The 22042-nt window shown below is 44.9% G+C and overlaps 1 protein-coding gene across 1 annotated transcript in view; it reads left to right on the forward strand.

Moving 5' to 3' along the window:
- Positions 1–13501, forward strand: part of CLCN2 (chloride voltage-gated channel 2) — a 95178-nt gene extending 81677 nt beyond the window's left edge. Inside the window, 7 exon segments of the mRNA XM_032225127.1 lie at positions 862–970; positions 2487–2572; positions 2746–2805; positions 9079–9117; positions 10384–10488; positions 11451–11537; positions 12468–13501. Coding sequence (XP_032081018.1) covers positions 862–970; positions 2487–2572; positions 2746–2805; positions 9079–9117; positions 10384–10488; positions 11451–11537; positions 12468–12662 — 681 coding nt within the window. The 3' untranslated portion in view covers positions 12663–13501.
- Positions 13502–22042: the final 8541 nt, after the last annotated feature.

Below are 22042 nucleotides of genomic sequence, written 5' to 3' on the forward strand. Positions count from 1 at the left end.
ACGGCTCCTGCTGGGCCACAACAAAACCCTACCCTCAAAATAAGCCCTAATTAAGAGCCCGCCCACTCCAGGGTGCTTGGGTAAAAATTAAGCTAGGGTGAGTGGTGGATTGCCCATTGTTTTACTACCCCGTTCGGGCCCGCTCCCATGCGTGCGATGCTTCTGCGCACGCGCAAAAGTAGACCTGGTGCCTTTTTTGGTGGCAAAAAAAAAATAAGGGTCTTATTTTCAGGGAAACACAGGGTAAGTTTCTCCCTCTGACTGTTAACCCACCGAGGGCTCCTCTCTCTCTTATCTTTCCCGCAATCCCCAGTCTTTCTCTTTTTTTTAATTAAAAGTTTTAATAAGTTTTACAACTATATACCTTTCCCCTTCCCTCCCTTCCCCCCCCCCCCAGTTCCGCCTCCCGTCCCACCCTTCCCCCCCCCAACCTCCCAGAGCAAATACAGGGTATAAAAAATTAGCAATCATAATCTAAAATAAACTAACAAACTTTAGTATCATCCCTTCGCTTGTACTTTATTTCCCCTTTTGTAAGGCTAACTTTAGATAAGTTGTAACATTCCTTGTTCATTCATTCATAAGCTAATTGAAATTTCTTAGTCCCATATTTATGTTGAATGTATTCAGTCCATCTTCTCCATTCCATCTTGCATTTCTCATCTGAGTGGTCCTTGAGGTATGCTGATATTTTAGCCATCTCTGCTAAGTTTGTTACTTTTAACGTCCATTCTTGAACAGTAGGCAATTCTTCCTTCTTCCAGTACTGCGCCACTATCCCCGGCCTTTCTCAAAACCAGGAAGCATCCGAGGTGAAGTTGTCTCCCTTTCTAATGTCTTCCTTTTTTCTTCTCCAACCAGATCGTGCCAGAGGAGTCCTCCTCCTTCCTCCCTCCACAGAACGAACCCCGGAAGCCCCTGAAGCCGGCTCTGAAACGGGTCCCCAGCTCTTTATCAGACAACCCTTCAGGTAACCGAAAAAGCTCTTTTGCTCTAGGCCCCATTGAGTTCTCCATGTAAACTCCCTCTCCTTACTACAGCACTGATGTTGTTACCTAGTTAGGTAATGAAACGCCTGCGAGAAAACGGCCAAGCTCAGAGAGCACCAAGGAAAACTCTTGGGTCTACAAATATTCCCCTTTATTGTTGCAATGAAAACTATACAGGTTTTTTTTTTTTTCTTAGAAAGGGACTTTCTGCTTCCCAAACTGCCTCGTTGCGTTGGTCTCTAACGGCGGGCTTCAAGTTGCTAGTCCTCTGCACAATACAGGTTTTCAACGCACAACAGTTCATTTAGTGACTCTTCAAAGTTACAACGGCACTGAAGAAAGTGACTCATGTCCGTTTTTCACGCTTACAACGATTGCAACTTAGTCATGTGATCAAAATTCAGACGCTTGGCAACTGACTCATAATTATGACGGTTGCAGTGTCCCCAGGGTCATGTGGTGATCCCCTTTTGCGACCTTCTGACAAACAAAGTCCATGGGAAAGCCAGATTCACTTAAGAAACTTGTTAATTAACTTAAAAACTTCAGTGATTCACTTAACAACTCTGGCAAAAAAAGCTATAAAATGGGACAAAACTCACTTAGGAGAAGTTTCACTTAATGACAGAAATGTTGGACTCTCAGTTGTGGTCATAATTTGAGGACTACCTGTATGGCACTTGAGTCCTCCCCCAGGTACTCTCTGAATAATTACGAGCTCTCTCTCTTTCTCGTTCTCTCTCTCTCTCTCTTTCTCTCTTTCTTTCTCTCTCTCCCCCTCTCTTTCACTCTCTCTCTCTTTCCCTCTCTTTCTCTATCTCCATCTTTCTCTTTCTCTTTCTCTCTCCCTCTCTCTCTCTCTTATTCTCTCTTTTTTCTCTTTCTCTCTCTCTCCCTCTCTTTCTCTCTCTCTGTCTCTTTCCCTCGCTCTTTCTCTATCCATCTCTCTCTTTCTCCCTCCCCCCTCTCTCTTTCTCTCTCTTTTTTCTCTTCCTCTCCCTCTTTCTTTCTTGTTCTCTCTTTCTCCCTCTTTCTCTTTCTCTCTTTCTGTTTCTCTCTCTTTCTCTCTCTTTTTCTCTCTCTTTCTCTCCCTCCCCCTGTCTCTTTCTCTCTCTTCCCCCTCCTCTCTATCTCTTTCCCTCTCTCTTTCTCTATCTCCATCTCTCTCTTTCTCCCTCCCTCCCTCTCTCTCTCTTTCTCTCTCTCTCTTTTCTCTTTCTCTCTCTCCCCCTCTCTTTCTCTCTCTTTCTTTCTCTATCTCCATTTCTCTCTTTATCTTTCTCTCTTTCCCTCTCTCTCTCTCTTTCTATCTCCATCTCTCTCTTTCCTCCCTCTCTCTCTCTCTCTTTCTCTCTCTCTCTTTTCTCTTTCTCTCTATCCCCCTCTCTTTCTCTCTCTCTTTCTCTATCTCCATTTCTCTCTTTCCCTCTCTCTCTCTTTTCTCTCTTTCTCTCCCTTTTTCTCTCTCCCTCTTTCTCTCTTTCTCTTTCTCCACAGCTGGGACAGCCGGGACAACCGAGACGGCAGGGATGACCCTGAGGAACCTTTTTTGCGCCAACGCCTCAGCAGCCGAGTCGGCGGAGGTGAGCTCCCCGTTTTTATCACCCCCATCCCTCGCTCCATCTTTGAGCCAAGAAATCTTTACTTCCCAGGCCGCTGCTTATCCCCTAACATGGCAGACTTGTCCCGGCTCTCCTCCTGAAATTATGTTCTCTCTCCCTCCCATTTGTTTTCTTCCCCTGGTAAAAATTAAAAGGAGGAGAATCCGGGGGCATCCGAAAAGCACAAGTCGAAACGTGTCCGTATTTCTGTGGTGGTAAGTGTGGGCCAGCCGCCCCGTATCCGTCCCTCTCCTTCCAAAAATCACAGGAACTAAAACCTAGATTGGCCCTTAGAGTGGCCCGAGAGGGTTAAAACTGTGCTGAAGGTTATAGGGTTTATTCTATTCTGACACCCACCCCTCGTTCCACACCAAAGCACACTCCGAGCCAGAGATAAATTGCAGCATTTAATTAACAGACAAACAGGTCCTTGGCAGCAACCCAGCACAGACAAGCTTGGGCAGCAATAAACACAGATAAGGCTTGGCAGCAATCCAGCCTGCCAAGCTCATACAAAGTTCCCCGACATTCAATTCTGTGTTGACTTCTGCAAAGAGGGGCGTGTGCACAAATAGCTTTTTATAGTCTGGAGAGGAGCCAGTTGAACACCAGCTGAGTGCAATCACCTCCTGTAATTGCGTAATTGTTCATGACGCCTAGTAGCTCTTTGATGGCGTGCATCCAGGAACAACTCACTGCTGGCCTCCGGCTCGCTCTCCCTTGTCTCCTCCCCACTGGTCCAAGGCTCAGGCGCCTCCTGGTGGCCAACCAGCCTCTCTGCGCCCTGCTCGGAGTCAGAACCCAGGGTCCAGGGTCCTCCACATCCTCCAGAGCCAACTCATAAGGCCCCTCGCTGTCGGAGTCTGGTGGCAGCTCCAACGTCTCCTGCTGGGCCACAACAGAACCTAACTCCCCAATTCAAGACAATTTGGCTTCTGGGATTCAAACATTCCCTAACTAGGTGACTTTGGGGGAAAATCTGCCTGTTTATCCATACAAACTCCTTTAGTAAAGTTTAGTATTAACCTTGTATTCTTTCCGACCTTCGATCTAAACCAATGTTTCTCAACCGTGGCAATTTTCAATGGGTGGACTTCAGCTCCCAGAATTCCCCCGACAGTTTGGTTGAGGTGCCTCGTTTTTCTTGCGCGAAGCACATGAAAGAGATTTCTGGGCTCACGCAATATATTTTCCAAAAGAGAAATCAATTCAACAAGGGCAGATCTCTGCAGCTCGCTCTTAATTATGATGTAGACCAGGGGTCTCCAACCTTGGCACCTTTAAGCCTGGAGGACTTCAACTCCCAGAATTCCCCAGCCAGCTTTGCCTGGAGGACTTCAACTCTCAGAAATCCACAGCCAGCTTTGCCTGGAGGACTTCAACTCCCAGAAATCCACAGCCAGCTTTTCCTGGAGGACTTCAACTCCCAGAAATCCCCAGCCAGTTTTGCCTGGAGGACTTAACTCCCAGAATTCCCCAGCCAGCTTTGCCTGGAGGACTTCAATTCCCAGAAATCCCCAGCCAGTTTTGTCTGGAGGACTTCAACTCCCAGAATTCCCCAGCCAGCTTTGCCTGGAGGACTTCAACTCCCAGAAATCCACAGGCCGGCTTTTCCTGGAGGACTTCAATTCCCAGAAATCCCCAGCCAGCTTTTCCTGGAGGACTTCAACTCCCAGAATTCCCCAGCCAGCTTTGTCTGGAGGACTTCAACTCCCAGAATTCCCCAGCCAGTTTTGCCTGGAGGACTTCAACTCCCAGAATTCCCAAGTCAGCTTTGCTGGCTGGGGAATTCTGGGAGTTGAAGTCCACCAGGCTTAAGGTTGCCAAGGTTGGAGACCCCTGATGTAGACAGTGACACAGTCTAGTTGCTGAAAATACTAATGCAATGTTAGGCTGTATTGACGGAAGTATGGACTTCAACACCCAGAATTCCCTAACCATAATATCCTTTAAGTTAGGTGGACTTCAACTCCCAGAATTCCATGCTGGCTGGGAAATTCTGGGAGTTGAAGTCCATCAGGTTTAAAGTTGCCGCAGTTGAGAGACCCTGTTCTGTATTACAGATCTTTGTTCACATAATATCGTGCGAATATGTTTAGAATAAAAGCTGTGCTTTTGGTTCTTTGCACATCCTGGCCAACCCATAGCTGTGCTGACTTGTACTGTCTTTTATCATTAGAAGAAATCCTGCATGTAGCACAGTTGTGTTAATTTAGATAAGCCCTTCCTAAAGTTTCCGAGGTTGAAAGTCACTGATATAGATAATAACTTGCCAATTAGCGTGAGCCCATATCTTATCTTCAGATTAAGAAGCACACACAATGCACACTTAATTATGGCATATAAATAGAACTCAAGAGTATGTAAAGCGGATGACGTTAGAAAAATCCCACCTGATTGGAGCTTTCAAAAAGCTACCCAAACCTTAGTTGACATTCTTTGATCTGATTTTCTGGGACAATTTGTACAGGAAACCCACAGGCAGAATTGTTTAGAGAAAATTTTTTAAAGTTCCCCTAATATACTGCCTTTTAGCTCGGGTAACTTCAAAATATCTGCATTTAAACCTGGGGTGGGCTTCAAAAAATTTAGCCAGGGGTTCTCTGCCCAGTTGTTGGGTGGACGTGGCCTAGTCCTGCACCACAGTGGGGGGTGTTTTTGCCCTCCCAGGGCTCCAGAAGCTTTCTCCAAGCTTCCGGGAGGGGGGAAATTGCTTTCCCCAGGCTCCGGAGGGCCCTCGGGAGGCCCGAAATGGGCCCATTTCCGGCTTCCCCAAACTTCCGGTAGGCCCGTTTTTTGCCCTCCCCGAATCTCCGGGCAGTTGCCTGTATCCAAAACGGGCCATGTGGGGACTCCTGGGAGGGGAGGGCAAGGGTGGGCAGGGCCAGGCAGGAGTGGGATTTGGGGATTCTCCAAACTGCACAGAATCTTAACTAGAGGTTCTCCCGAACCCCTGAGGACCACCAGCAGCCCACCCCTGATTTAAACCCTCAGAATTTTGGCTGGGGAATTCTGGGAATGGAAACCCAACCATCTTAAAGTGACCATTATTGAGAAACACTGCTCTAATGTACGGGCGGTCCTTGACTTACGACCACAATTGAGCCTAACATTCTGGTCGCTAAGCTTGTTACACCAGCTTTGCCCCGTTTTATTTATCTTTCTTGCCACCGTTGCAAAGTCCGTCACTTACCGTCGTTAAATTAATAACGCCGTTGTTAAGTGGATCTGGCTTCCCCGTTGTCTTTGCTTGTCTGAAGGGCGCAAAAGCGGATCACAGAGTGACTCCCCCGGACCGTCGTAGCAACCGTCATAAATACGAACCCGGTTGCCAAGCGCCCGAATTTTAATCCCATGGCCACGGTCGTAAGTCGTACGCTTGCAGTGGTCGCAAGTGTGAAAAAACGGCCGTAAGGCACTTTTTTTCTGTGCCGTTCTAACTTTGTGGGGTCACTAAATGAATGGGCGTAAGTCGAGGACTACCTGTATGGCCACAGTCCAGTCCCTTCAGCACAGTTCTGCCTCTCGTTTTGATTATGTTTTTGTGTTAGCTGTCATTCAAACCAATCCTCTTTCTCCCTTTGACAAACCAGTTGATTTATTTAAAGCAGGGGTGTCCAAACTTGGGAACGTTAAGACTTGTGGACTTCAACTCCCAGAATTCCCCAGCCAGCATTCGCGAATGCTGGCTGGGGAATTCTGGGAGTTGAAGTCCACAGGTCTTAACGTTCCCAAGTTTGGACACTCCTGCTTTAAAGCCATGGCCTCTGGAACAGCCAATCCTAAACCTTTCTCGCCTTCATCCCTGCCTCAGTTTCCATCTTTCTATCCTGAAAATAAATCTGCATCATGAAAGTAATTTTTTGGGGGGGTGTTTCTGTGCCAGTCTCTACAAAGATTGGCGAAAGGAGGCTGAAATAGACACGCAATTTTACTGGGTGAATGTCGAATGCTCTTTGAGGGCCTTTATCCTCGTTTGACTGACGATGTCTCGTTTTCTTGCAAAGAAACGTAGCAAAGACATTTCTGGTTCTGGCGGAATGTGTTTCCCAAGGAGAAATCAATTCAAGAAGCGTAGGTCTTTTGCAGCTCACTCTTTACTATGAGGTACACAGTGACGCAGTCCTGCTACTCAAATTGCTAATGCAACGTTTGGCTGTATTGACGGAACCATCAAGTTATCACAGTTGTTCTCCGGGATCCTGCAAACGTCCTGCGTGTGATTTAGGACACCAATGCAAGCAAGGGGATTGTGAAAGTCTGTGTACCTGGGGGAAGATAAGAGTCAGGGGGTCCTTTGCGTTACATCCACATTATACGTAACCTGGCTCCTGATTTCATCCATAATGAGGGCTTGCACAGTGCCCTAAACCATAAGCTAACCAAACAGCTGGGGACTTGAACAACAGACTAGTGAAAGCCCCCACTTCCATGTAGGCCTCGCCTTACAAGCACAATTCAGATCAGAGTTTCAGTTGCTAAGCAAGGCAGTTCTTAAGGGAGTCCCACACCATGTTATGCCAGAGTTGTTAAGCGAATTGCTGCTGTTAAGTGAGTGGCATTCTTGCTTTTATAAACAGAGGAATAGAATCAACATCAGGGGAAGTATTAGCATTCTTTATAAATCCTTAAGGGACGCAGTGTCTCAGTGGCTAAGACGCTGAGATTGTTGATCAGAAAGGTCAGCAATTCGATGGTTCGAATCCCTAGTGCCACGTAATGGAGTGAGCTCCCATGACTTCTCCCAGCTTCTGCCAACCTAGCAGTTCGAAAGCAGGTAAAAACGCAAGTACAAAAAGAGGAACCACCTTTGGTGGGAAGGTAACAGCATTCCGTGCACCTTCGACATTTAGTCATGCCGGCCATGTGACCACAGAGGCATCTTTGGACAGTGCTGGCTCTTTGGCTTTGAAACGGAGATGAGCACCCCACCCACTAGAGCCGGGAACGACCAGGACATATGTGCGAGGGGAAACTTATAAGTCCTTAGTAAGGCCACTCTTGAAATACTTGCATCCAGTTTTGATCACCACGTTACAAAAAAAAGATGTTGAGACTTTGGAAAACCCGCAAAGAAGAGCAACTAAAATGATTAAAGGCCTGGAGACTAAAACATAGGAAGAACGGTTGCAGGATTTGGCTACGGCTAGTCTAGAGAAAAGAAGGACTAGGGGGGGACATGATAGCAGTCTTCCAGTATTTGAGGGGCTGCCACAAAAAGAAGAAAAAGGGGTCAACTTATTTTCCCAAGCACCAGAAGGCAAGACAAGAAACAATGGATGGAAAATAATGAAAGAGAAGCAACCTGAAATTAAGGAGAAACTTCCTAACAGTGAGCACAATTAATCAGTGGAACACCTTGCCTTCAGAAGTTATGGGTGCACTGGGGGAGAGCCGAGGTGTCGCAGTGGTTAGAGTGCAGTACTGCCGGCCACTTCAGCTGACTGTTATCTGCAGTTCAGCGGTTCTAATCTCACCGGCTCAAGGTTGACTCAGCCTTCCATCCTTCCGAGGTGGGTGAAATGAGGACCCAGATTGTTGTTGGGGGCGATATGCTGACTCTGTAAACCGCTTAGAGAGGGCTGAAAGCCCTATGAAGCGGTATATAAGTCTAACTGCTATTGCTATTTGAAGAAGAGAGTGGACAATCATTTGTCTGAAGTGGTATAGTTTCTCCTGCTCTACCAGGGGGTTAGACTAGAAGACCCCCAAGTTCCCTTCCAGCTCTATTCTGTCGGATTGAGTTAAGCAAATCCAGCTTCTCCGTCGACTTTGCTTGTTGCAAGCCAGCTGGGAAGGTTGTTTTGCAATGCAAAGTGTCCGACTGTAGTGATGGAAGGATTTTTGTCTGATAGGCCGGCTCTTGCCACACAACAGCACGTTTGACGTTCAACCCTGGCATGGTAAAAAAATTACCTTGTGGTGGCTTCACCACATCCAACGCAACGTGAATGGGGGGCCCCCTTTAAATTAAAGGCAGCAGGAGTCTTTGGCCCCCCAACTGAGCCCCAGGTTTCTAAGCGAGACCTTGGTGAAGTGAATGTTGCCCCATTTTACATCCTCTCTTGCCCCAGTTGTGAAGTGAAACGTTGCGCTTGTTAAGTTAGCCGCACAGTTGCTGAGTGGATCTGGCTTCCCCACTGATTTTGGGTCGTAAAGGAAGATCCCTTAGCCCCAGGAACCCACAACCGGCATAAAGATGAGCCAGTTGCCCAGGGTCTGAATTTTGATGCTTTTTTCAGTGCCGTTGTTGTATCTTCAAACGGTCCATATATAATGAAGTTGTAAGCAGGACTTCCTGTAGTTCTCTTGCTGCTCCTGATTCTCCTCATTTGACTGCAGTCTCTGCTCGTTTGTCACCAATCCAGTCAGCTGGGCCTCCCTTCCTTCCACTGCCAGTCAACCCCTGTGTCCCTTTCCCCACATATGTGGTTGTGACTGTGGTTGTGGTTGTATAAATATCCCTCCTCTCCTTGTTTCTCTTGCAGGAAGAATTTGATCCAGTTAGCGAGATGACGCCAAGTGAGGTAAGGTTTCTGGTAGTCTCCCATCTTGACTGAGATGCTCCAACTTTGAATGGAGAAGCATTCCTGCCACCTCCTTCTCCCCCCCTCCTCCTCCTCCTTTTCTTCTTCTTCTTTCTTTTCTTCTTCTTCCTCCTCCTCCTTCTTCCTCCTCCTTTTTCTTCTTCTTCCTCCTCCTCCCTCTTTTTCTTCTTCCTTTTCTTCTTCTTTTTCTTTCTTCTTTTTCTTCCTCCTTTTTCTTTTTCTTCTTCTTTTTCTTCTTCCTCCTCCCCCTCCTCCTTCTTTTTCTTCTTCCATTTCTTCTTCTTCCTCCTCCTCCTTTTTCTTCTTCCTCCTCCTCCTTTTTTCTTTTTCTTCTTCTCCTTCTCCTTCTCCTCCTTTTCTTCTTCTTCTTCATTCCGTTTCAGACAAATGGCTATCCAACATCTTCTTAAAGACTTCCAGTGTTGGGGCATTCACAACTTCTGGAGGCAACTTCTGTTCCACTGATTCATTGTTAATTGTAGAGCCGAGGTGGCGCAGTGGTTAAATGCAGCACTGCAGGCTACTTCAGCTGGCTGCAGTTCTGCAGTTCGGCTGTTCAAATCTCACCGGCTCAGGGTTGACTCAGCCTTCCATCCTTCCGAGGTGGGTGAAATGAGGACCCAGATTGTTGTTGGGGGCAATATGCTGACTCTGTAAACCGCTTAGAGAGGGCTGAAAGCCCTATGAAGCGGTATATAAATCTAATTGCTATTGCCATTGCTATTGTTCTAACTGTCATGAAATCTCTCCTCACTTCTAAGTTGCTTCTCTCCTTGATTAGTTTCCACCCATTGCTTCTTGTTCTACCCTTAGGTGCTTTGGAGAATAGTTTGACTCCCTCTTCTTTGTGGCAGCCCCTGAGATATTGGAACACTGCTATCATGTCTCCCCTAGTCCTTCTTTTCATCAAACTAGACATACCCAGTTCCTGCAACCGTTCTTTATATATTAGTCCCCAAATCATCTTGGTTGCTATTCTCTGCACTCTTTATATCTCTATAGTTTTAACTGTGTTCCGCTCCAGATTGTTCCGATTGTAGCACAGGGCCAGTTCAACTTCCTGTCTATAGGCAGATTCATGACAGTCTACCATGGGAGAATTCTTTATCAGTAGAACGTTGTTGCACGGTTGATATTTGGGGGGGGGGGGGGATATTGTAAATGTTATCCCGCAAATGCAATTAAAAAAAAAAAAAAAACAATGTGAGCTGGCCTGCTGCATTAATGCATCTCCTGGATTTGTAGGTGATGGAATGGGAGGAGCGACAACTCGATCAGTTGGTCAACTTCAACAACTGCAAGATCGACCCGGCACCATTCCAGCTGGTAGAACGGACGTCATTGCACAAGGTAGATTGTGGGGACCGAAGCAGAGCTGGCTGATTTATTACCGTATTTTTCGGAGTATAAGACGCACCTTTTCCCCCTCCTAAAAGAGGGTGAAAATTTGGGCGCGTCTTATACACTGAATGCAGCCTCACCCTTTGCCCCCTGCCTCCCAGCAATTTACCTCCTTGCAGCAAACGGAGAAAATGGGGCTTGCGGAGGCAGCAATGGGCCATGGCAATCCCTGCAGCCTGAAACAGCTGATCATCGGGAGCCCCCTGCCGAAACTGAAATTGAAAGCGAAACTTGCTATTTGCTGCAAGGAGGCAAATTGCTGGGAGGCAAAGGCAGATTTTTTCTTCTTCTAATCAGGCTAAACTGAAATAGGCTGTTTGCTGCAAGGAGGTAAATCAATAACTATAAAGGCCTATCAAATGTTCACATTATTAGACCTATTTTTTGAAGACTGCTTTACCATTGTTAATCTAGACAACTTAGCAAAATGAAGAAGCTTTTTAAAATAAATGCTTGATCTGAAGAGGTCCAGTGATATTATATCTTCTTTCAAATAGCAGAGAATAACGTATACTTCCAGAAAGCCACATCAATTTTAACAGCATCTGTACAAGCATAGTATGAAATGGAACACCAGAAACAGTGTATATCTTCTGTACTGTTTGCTGTTTGGTGCAAGGAGGCAAATTGCTGGGAGGCAGAGGCAGATTTTTTTCCCCTCTTTTTTTCCTCCCCAAAAGCTAGGTGCGTCTTATACTTCAGAGCGTCTTATACTCTGAAAAAATACAATAGGTAGTCCTCAACTTAGGGAGGCAGAGAGATGCAGAGACAGAGACTGAGTTGCATTGTGGGCATCAGTTTGCCATGGACATAGACCCGCTTCACATTGACTTGAAGATATGGTTGGAGCTTGTGGGTGCCATTTTTCTGTATGTTGTGAGGCCCAGCTGAGATGCTTCCATCTCTTCCAGACGCACACCATCTTCTCCCTCTTGGGAGTGGACCACGCTTACGTCACCAGCATCGGACGCCTGATTGGCGTGGTGACCCTCAAGGAGGTGAGTAGCACTTAGGTGACCCCAAGAATCTTGACACTTCAGAGGTTCGCGTTGATTTTGCCCAATGTCGTTCCATATCCTATTCGCGGCAAAGAAATCTTTCTTAAGGTCATCCTATATCCATGTTGTTCAATTTTGACAAGTCTAATATATGTGGACTTCAATTCCCAGAATTCCCCATTTCCCGCATGGGGAATGACCTATGACCTCAGTGGATCCCAAAATTTCTGTTGCTGAGTGACAGTTATTAAGTGAGTTTTGCCCTGTTTTGTGACCTTTCTTGCCACGGTTATTAAGTGAATCACTGCAGTTGTTAACTTAGCAACAAGGTTGTAAAGCACATCTGGTTTCCTCGTTGACTTAAGGTTGCAAAAGGGGATCGCCTAACCCCAGGACACTGCAACCGTCATAAATATGAGTCAGGGTCCAAACTTTGACCGTGTGACCCTGAGGGATACGGCAGCGGTCCTAAGTGTGGAAAACAATCCTAAGTCCATTTTTTAGCGCCGTTCTAACTTCAAACAGTCGCTAAATGAACTGTTGTAAGTTGAGGGCTACCTGTATGGATTGGGGGATGCTGCCGCCTCCTTAATGTCAACTCATAAAGTTGCCATGGTGAGGAAAGGGGGGGAGCGGATTCCACACATACCATCAGCTAGAGTCAGATCTCAGATTACTACAGCAGGCTTGTGAGGAGTGCACCTCATTGATGAATGTGATTTATGACACAGACTGAGGGGAGGGAGGAAACAGGAAGAAAGTTCAGCCATAATGAAAATGAGATCAGATCTGACTGCAAAGCGGTATTGCCGAAATGGTGCTCTTAATAAATGACTGGATTTCTTTTGAAACTTGGCTTGAGGCTCATGAATTAATTAGGGCATCTTTTGGAAATCTGACAACTTCATTCCTTCTTCTTTCTCTCTTCAGCTGCGCAAAGCCATTGAAGGTTCAGTCACTGCCAAAGGGGCGAAGGTGCGCCCCCCGCTGGCGAGCTTCCGGGATAGCACAACTAGCAGCAGCGATATGGAGGCCACCGAAATCCACCAGCTGTGGGATCGGCGGCAACGACACTCCATCCCTCGCGAGTTCAGCCCTTCCGAGAGCGACGACAAGTACCAGTGACGTTGGGCGCGGAGAACCTACCAACCGAGAGACGGTTCATCATTGGTCATGCCTTGGCTGTTGCTCTTGCAGCTGGTCCTCTTCTAAGGATGCCCTCACATTCCAGCTTTGGAGACTTCAAGAGGACGTTCCATTCCTGGAATAACTGGAGAATTGTCATCCTGAACCTTGAAGCTGGGCTCCTGGTGCCCCATTAGCTCCATCCTTGGTCTCAGGGTCCATTGAAGACTTTCTCTTCCCATTCTCCCGTCGTCCCACTCTCCTGCAGCTCTGCTCCACTTTGGAATGAGAGCTGGTCAGATGAGGAGAAGGGAGGCTGATGGAGACAGGGGAGGATACGCGCATGGGTCTTTTTCAGATCCCTTCTGCTCATCTCAGCTCCTCCGTACATGTTCTTTGCACCTCAAGAATCATGCATCTCACTCGGGCCACCTCCAGGCGTAGTTGAAGACTTCCTTTGACTGTTATCAGCAGCTTTGCAGGTGGCCAGTCTGCCGGAAGGAGCTGGTTAAGTATCTGTCTTCTTTGCAGTCTTGTCACTGGCCCCCTTTTTCAGGTTTGAAAGGAAAAGGAACTTTTTTTCAGCATGGGTGGATGCCCTCGTGGCTTCCCCAGCAGCACGAAGCCTGGTCCCTGTCCCGATAAGCCCTTTTTATTTAATTGACAGTGAATTCCTCTCCAGCGAAGTCTTTCCTCTCCCGCAGTCTTTCAAGGTAGCTCACAATTACCCACCTTGGAGAGTGGCCAAGCCGATATCTTTCGGACGCCACAATACTTGGCAAGAATGCAGGAATGAACTCATTGTCTCCTGCAAACTCCACTCCCCTTTCGCTCCTCTTTTATTTCCTCTGGGAGGGGCCATTCACCGTCCACCTGTGGCCTTACACCCAAGTCAGCCCTTGTCCCTTAGCTGTTCCCTTCATCTGGCAACTCTGTGCATGCGCACACTGGGAACAGGCTCCAGCTGTTCTTCCGCCCCACAGATCTCCGACTCCAAAGGCAGCTGATAACTGTCGGACGGCCCTGGCCCCCTCTCTGCCTCTGGCACAGAGCCCTCGTCAGAGCCTTCCCCAGACTCCAGGACTGGCCCATCTTCCTCCCCAACCTCCTCACTGTCCAAATCTGCTGCCAATTCTGCTGGCGACTGGCAGACCACAACAGTGGAATCTGTGGGCCGCTGTGCTGAAAACCTCTGGGCTTCCCTCCCCATGTTCTGAATCTTCCCCTCAAATCTTCAGCACTGTGTACGGCGAGACCCCCCCCTTGTAGGAGAAATCCGAAATAATGGATGAGGTTTGGTGGGTTGTGGGTAAGGCTTGTAAGGCCCGAATAAAACCGACACTGGATTTCTTGAACTACTGAACCAGGCAGACCCCCTTCCCCCACCCTCCAAGATTCTGGAATTCTTCCCTTCCTCTCTCTGTGAGACCCACTCATGCCCGAATCCACAGGCAGAGGGGAGGGAAAGGACAACTGTATGTACATACCGAAGATTTTTATACATATATATATCTATATTAATTTAATTCCAGAAAAGAATACAAATAGAGATATTATCAACCACGGAGTCTCTGTTGTGTATCTAAGCCATAGATGGTTGCGGGAACCAAACCTGGTTTGTTCATTGTCGTGGCCCAGATCACAACTAGGGTGAAGAGAAGGACCGGTGTCAGTATGAGCCACTTTAACCTAATGGTTAAGGCACCAGGCTGGAGCTCATGAAACTCGGAGTTCTAATCCCACTTTAGACATGAAAGTCAGCTTGGTGACTAGGAGATTGTGAGTTCTAGTCCTGCTTTAGGCATGAAAGCAGTTGGATGACCTTGGTCGAATCATCAGAAGACTGTGAGTTCTAGTCCTACCTTAGGCATGAAAGCCAGCTGGATGACTTGAGTCAATTGCCAGTAGACTGTGAGTTCTAGTCTCATTTTAGGCATGAAAGCCAGCTGAATGACTTGAGTCAATCGCCAAGAGACTGTGAGTTCTAGTCCCATTTTAGGCACGAAATCTGGCTGGATGACTTGAGTCAATCACCAGGAGACTGTGAGTTCTAGTCCCACCTTAGGCATGAAAGGTCCCACTCGAAAGATTGAGACATAGTTCAATCCTAGGTAGCAGCAGATGTTTCTCTCCTAGTGCACACAGAAAAAAAAAAATGCCACATTTTCTGGACTATAAGACGCACCGGTGTATAAGACGCACCAAGATTTCAAAGAGGTAAGTAAGAAGAAGAAGTTTTTGACTTCTCCGGCCTCCAGGAGCACTCTGCAGACTTCAGCACGGCTGGGGGGAGGCAAAAATGCCCCCCATTTTTTTACCAAAAGGGGGACATTTTTCCCTTCCCTCAGCCCTGCTGAAGCCTGCAGAGTGCTTTTGGGGGGAGGGGGAAGGTAAAAACACCCCCATTTTGGTGAAAAATGGCCCGGTTTTTGCCCATTCGTCACAAAAATGGGATGCAGAGCGGGGCTTCAGGAGGCCAAAAATGGCTGTATTCGGTGTATAAGATGCACCAATATTTCCACGCTCTTTGAGGGGGAGGGGGAGGTGCGTCTTATACTCGGAAAAATACGGTAACTGTTGTGTAGCGTCGGGAAGGGCATCCGGCCAAGTAAACTCTCAACCTCATCCAATCACCCCGATTCTAACCCAAATTAAGGAATTACAGAGTCGTAAAAAGGGAGGTTCCGTGGTTAGGTGGCTTTTATGTCGTACAAACCCAGCTAGGCTCCAATTCGGTCTACTGTGGAAACCCAGGAAGTGGGTTAAACTGATAACCCAGGTGAAAGATATTATGTAAATGCGCTCAATGTCTCTTTTTCTTTTGTGGGGATGGGGCGGCGGGGGGGGATAGAAACTCAGGATACTTTTCAATAAATTATTTCTTCTCATCTCTGATTTCCTCCATAAATTGATCTATCCAGCCGGATCTTTCAGATAACCCCCCCCCCCCAAAAAAAATAGCACAGCTGGTACAAGCTATTTAATAGCTAGGTGAAAGATGTCCAGAAATTCCAGATTGCGGGGTGGGTGGGGGGTGGGTGGAATATTGATGGAGAATATATTTGCAAATTCCCTCCATGCAGTTGCTAAAAAAAAAAAAACCTGAAAATGTGTGTATTCTCGTAATCTCCCAGAATCACTGAGTTAAGACAATCTGTTCCCATTGTTCCAGGATTCCTAAACAGATATACTTGCAGTTCTGAACGGAATCCACTTGTGTTCTGACCCAGGCTTCCCAAGAGCCTGAAGCAAACTCCTTGTCCTGACAAAAACCCCTATTTACTAATTTGCTGTGAATTCTGCTCATTGACATCCAGCTAAGTCTTTCAAGAGAGGATTTAAGGTCACAGACCTTATCTGGCTTGGAGAGCTGCCAGGCCGATCTCTGCAGAACTTGGCAAGGAGCCTCGGAGAGTCACGAGCCAATTAAATGAACTAATGGTCTCCTGCAAACTCCACTCCCCTTTCGCTCCTCTTTTATTTCCTCTGGGAGGGGCCATTCATAGTCCACCTGTGGCCTTACTCGCAAATCGATCCCTGTTCTTTAGCTGTTCCCTTCGTCTGGCAACTCTGCGCATGTGCACACTGGGAACAGGCTCCAGCTGTTCGTCTGCCTCGTTGATATCTGACTCCGAAGACAGCTGATAACTGTCAGACGTCTCTGGCCCCCTCTCTGCCTCCGACACAGAGCCCTCATCAAAGTCTTCCCCAGACTCCAGGACTGGCCCAGGTTCCTCCCCAACCTCCTCACTGTCTGGGCCACAACAACTGGAGATACCATATTTTTCGGAGTATAAGTCACACCTTTTTCCCTCAAAAAAAAGGCTGAAAATCTGGGTGCATCTTATAAACTGAATACAGCATTTTTTGCCTCCTGAAACCCCGCCCCTTCACTAAAATGGCTCAATTTTGCCCCCCCTCCAGCCCCCAGGAGCACTCTATAAACTTCCTAAAGGCTATCCATGCCCTTTTTTATGAAAAATGGGCCTGTTTTTGCAAAAAAATGGCTGTTTTTTGCTCATTTTTGGCCCCTTACCACCCCCCCCAGCAGCACTCTGCAAGTTCCTTAAAGGCTATTTATGACTTTTTTGGGGGGAAAACAGGCCCGTTTTTGCAAAAAAACAGGCCATTTTTGGGAGGTTTGCAGAGTGAAAAAACTTTTTTAAATTTTCCTCTTCAAAACCTTGCTGCATCTTAGACTCCAGTGCATCTTATACTCTGAAAAATATGGTAGGTGGCTAATGAATATTTATTAACAATAAGAATGGGTGCAATCCCCAAACATCTGGAGCAGCACTTGAACACCATCGGTATTGACAAAAATCACCATCGGTCAATTGCAAAAGACAGCTTTACACGGAACAACTTACATCCTGAGACAATCCCTTTTAACACCATCAAACAATACCATATATGCCTATCCCTGGTCCTAGGCCTTGATAGGTGGATTAAAAAAGACAAATCCAGTCTGAATCTTGGCTGATTGTGCATCAACCATAATAACCAGAATCATTTGTTCACTGAGACTGGCAAAGGACGGCTGTGCTTCATTGGGATCTTTCTGGAAGCTGGCTAATCCCAGCTAGGTTTAAAAAAAAAAAAAAAAAAAAAACAATGTGGTTTTTGCTCTCAATTTTCCCCCCAAACCTAAAATACTGACAATGCCAAGTTTCTTTTAAACGTTAGGTGAGATTAAAATGCAGGGAAAGGAAAGATTAACAAATAACTCTTTTTTGGGAAGGGAAGGGAATGGAGTGGAGTGGAATGGAATGGAGTAGGGTAGGGTAAAATTAGAGTAGAGTAGAATTAGAATAGAATAGAAATAAGAATAGAATAGAAATTAGAATAGAATAGAATACGGTAGAGTAGGGTAAAATTAGAGTAGAGTAGAATTAGAATGGAATAGAAATAAGAATAGAATAGAAATAAGAATAGAATAGAATACGTTAGGATAGGGTAAAATTAGAGTAGAGTAGAATTAGAATAGAATAGAAATAAGGATAGAATAGAATAGAAATAAGAATAGAATAGAATAAAGTAGGATAGGGTAAAATTAGAGTAGAGTAGAATTAGAATAGAATAGAAATAATAGAATAGAAATAAGAATAGAATAGAAATAAGAATAGAATAGAATAGAATACGGTAGGGTAGGATAGGGTAAAATTAGAGTTGAGTAGAATTAGAATAGAATAGAAATAAGGATAGAATAGAAATAAGACTAGAATAGAATACAGTAGGGTTAAATTAGAGTAGAGTAGAATTAGAATAGAATAGAAATAAGAATAGAATAGAATAGGAATAGAATAGGGTAGGGTAGGGTAGAGTAAAATTAGAGCAGAGTAATGTAGAATTAGAGTAGAAAATTAGAAAAGAATGTGGTGGGGTAGTAGGGCAGCATTGGAGTAGAGTAGACTAAAAATAGAGTAGAGTTGAACAGAATAGAATACTGTAGGGTAGGGTAGGGTAAAAGTAGAGTAGAAAATAAGAGTAGAATAGGATAGGGGAGAATAGGGTAAGGTAAAATTAGAGTAGAGTAGAATTAGAATAAAGTAGAGTAGGTAGAATTAGAGTAGAATACGGTGCGGTAGGGTAACAGAGTAGAGTAGAATAAAAATAGACTAGAGTAGAACAGAATAGAATAGAATACGGTAGGGTAGAGTAGGCTAGGGTAAAATTAGAATAGAATAGATCTCTCTGTATTTTCTCTCTTTGCACTTGAGTCTTTGGGGTGATACAGCATGTCCATTTGCAGGAATTTAGTAACTCTCTGGCATTTTTGTTTTCCTATGTGGGCCCCAAAGCAAAACCCAGCAATCATCGGCAGTGGGTGTTGGAAGACAAAAACCAGGGATGGATGGTAAGAATAAAACCACTGCTTAGTCCCTTGCTCAGTTAGGAAGTCACAAGATTCAGTAGCACAATTCCCAGAAAAAAAACACATCTATCAGCGGGCAGCTTTGCTTTTAATCATTGAAATGAGTCTCTTTTAAAGTGTTGATTTAAAGCTTAATTACTGTAATTTAAATGCTAATCCAATCCCCCCCCTCCTCTTTTACATATATAAACTTTCTGGATTTCTGCCTTGAACCAAAACAAACATCCAAGCTTCCTTGGACCCTCACTTAACGACAGTGACTCATTTAACAACTAGGGCAAGGAAGATTGTAAAATGGGGCAAAATTCACACCCCTGTCTTTGCTTAGCAACAGAAATTTGGGGCTCAATTGTGGTTGTTAGTTAAGAACTACCTATATTCAAGGGGAGATTGGACCGCCATTTATCGGGGAGGGTGTAGGGTGTCCTGCTTGGGCAGGGGGGGGGAGATGGGGTTGGACTAGATGACCTACAAGGTCCCTTCTAGTCTGTTCATCTATGTCAGTGATGGCTAAACTTTTTGGTCCCAAGTGCCCAAAACACACATGCACGAAACCCCAAAATACAATGTGAGAGCCCCCCATGCATGCGCCCCCTGCGCATGCACCCCACTCTCCCCTCACTCATTTTTGGCTTCCAGGCCCAAAACGGGGAGGGAGGGTGCACACCTGCACACACACACCGTGCCTCATTTTGGCTTATGACAGTTTCAAGGATTGGAATTCGGGCACTTGGCATGTATTTAGGAGAGTGGGTCATGTGATCACCCCTTGTGACCTTCTGACAATCAGTGGGGAAGATCAGGGGTGAGAACCGGTAGCAGAAATTTTGAGTCGTTCGGAGAACCGCCAAATAGGCTGGCCACGCCCCTGCTGCCTCCCAGCTGATCTTCTGTTGCCCAGAACAGGGGAATGGAGCTGGAAAGCAGGTTAGTGGGGTGGGGAGGGAATGGAGATTTTGCAGTATCCTTCCCCTGCCACGCCCACCAAGCCACGCCACGCCCACCAAGCCACACCCACAGAACGGGTAGTAAAAAAAATTTGAATTTCACCACTGGGGAAGACTGATTCAGTAGTAGTAGTAGTAGTAGTAGTAGTAGTAGTAGTAGTAGTACTGTATTGTCAACGAAATTAAGTGCCACCTTCAGTGTACATTATAACTATAAAAATAAAACACAAAGACACACATCCTTTGCATTCTATACAATTGAATTGAAAACCCCTTATATTTCATTAATATTGCACTATACCGTAGAATTCCATCTAATTACAGCTCTGGGGTAGAAGTTGTTTTTGCCCTTGTTTTTATTGTCCTGTACCGGCTGCCAGATGGTAATAATTTTTAAAAAAAGGGTGCCCAGGATGAGATGGATTTTTAAGGATGTTTGGAACTTTCTTAAGGCAGCGGGAGCTATAAAGCTCTTCCAAAGAGGGGAGGGGGCAACCAGTGATCCTCTGGGCAATGACGTTGACCCTCTGGAGCGTTGTCCTATCTGCCACCGTGCAATTGGCAAACCATTCACACGTGCAGTAAGTTAAAATACTCTTTATGGTGCAGCGGTAGAAGGTCACCAGCAGTTTTTCATTCAGTTGTTGTTTCTGAGAAGTTCACTTAACAACCATGTGATTCATTGAACAACTGCAGTGATTCAGCTTTGATTTTAGAATTTCCTGAGGTTTGTTTCTACAGAAATGGCTAGCATATAAGGTAAAGGTAAAGGTTCCCCTTGCACATATGTGCAAGTCCTTTCCGACTCTAGGGGGTGGTGCTCATCTCTGTTTCAAAGCCGAAGAGCCAGCGCTGCCCGAAGACATCACCGTGGTCATGTGGCCGGCATGACTAAATGCCAAAGGTGCACGGAACGCTGTTACCTTCCCACCAAACGTGGTTCCTATTTTTCTACTTGCATTTTTTTACGTGCTTTCAAACTGCTAGGATGGCAGAAGCTGGACAAGTCACGAGAGCTCACTCCGTTACGCGGCGCAAGGGGATTCGAACCGCCAAACTGCCGACCTTTCTGATCGACACGCTCAGCATCTTAGCCACTGAGTTCCTTGGCTAGAATATACTCTCAAGTCAAAAGTTGAGACTTTACATTGCCACCTTATTCTACTGCACCAAAAAGAGTCAATGCTTTTCATTCTTTTTTTCTTTTTCCTACACTTTTCTCTCTTCCCCCATTCCTCCCTTTATCTTCCCATTATTCTCATATTCTTTGTATTTTTGCATTTTATATTTTGATAATGTGATAACCCCTATCTGAACAGAGGGAAAAAAATTGGTTAACAACTGCAGTGGTTTGTTTCTCAACTGTGACGAAAGAAAGAAAGAAAGAAAGAAAGAAAGAAAGAAAGAAAGAAAGAAAGAAAGAAAGAAAGAAAGAAAGAAAGAAAGAAGAAAGAAAGAAGAAAGAAAAAGAAAGAAAGAAAGAGAGAAAGAAAGAAAGAGAGAAAGAAAGAAGAAAGAAAGAAAGAAGAAAAAGAAAGAAAGAAGAAAGAAAGAAAGAAAGAAAGAAAAAAGAAGAAAGAAGAAAAAGAAAGAAAGAAGAAAGAAAAAGAAAGAAAGAAAGAAAGAAAGAAAAAGAAAGAAAGAAAGAAAGAAGAAAGAAAAAGAAAGAAAGAAAGAGAGAAAGAAAGAAAGAAAGAAAGAAGAAAAAGAAAGAAAGAAGAAAGAAAGAAAAAAGAAAGAAGAAAAAGAAAGAAAGAAAAAGAAAAAAGAAGAAAGAAGAAAGAGAAAGAAAGAAGAAAGAAAAAGAAAGAAAGAAAGAAAGAAAGAGAGAAAGAAAGAAAGAAAGAAAGAAAGAAGAAAGAAAGAAGAAAGAAAAAGAAAGAAGAAAGAAAGAAGAAAGAAAAAGAAAGAGAAAGAAAGAGAAAGAAAGAAAGAAAGAAGAAAGAAAGAAAGAAGAAAGAAAGAAGAAAGAAAGAAAGAAAGAAAGAAAGAAGAAAAAAAGAAAGAAGAAAGAAAGAAGGAAGAAAGAAGAAAAAGAAAGAAAGAAGAAAGAAAGAAAGAAGAAAAAGAAAGAAAGAAGAAAGAAAGAAAGAAGAAAGAAGAAAATGAAAGAAAGAAGAAAGAAAGAAAGAAAAAAGAAGAAAGAAGAAAAAGAAAGAAAGAAAAAGAAAAAAGAAGAAAGAAGAAAAGAGAAGAAAGAAGAAAGAAAAAGAAAGAAAAGAAAGAAAGAGAGAAGAAGAAAGAAAGAAAGAAAGAAGAAAGAAAAGAAAGAAAGAAGAAAGAAAAAGAAGAAAGAAAGAGAGAAAGAAAGAAGAAAAAGAAAGAAAGAATAAGAAAGAAGAAAAGAAAGAAAGAAGAAGGAAAAAAGAAAGAAAGAAAGAAAGAGAGAGAGAGAGAGAGAGAGAGAGAGAGAGAGAAAGAAGGTAGGTTGTAGAATCAGGAACAATTCAACCAATTCATCGCTTAGGGATGGAAGTCACAGTCCAAATCGCGGTCATACTACGGTAGGGTTTTCTTTCTGTCAAATGGACATTGAAAGAATGCGTGCTAATGCCATG

This window comes from Thamnophis elegans, chromosome 10, assembly GCF_009769535.1.
Source record: "Thamnophis elegans isolate rThaEle1 chromosome 10, rThaEle1.pri, whole genome shotgun sequence".
Classification (NCBI taxonomy): domain Eukaryota; kingdom Metazoa; phylum Chordata; class Lepidosauria; order Squamata; family Colubridae; genus Thamnophis; species Thamnophis elegans.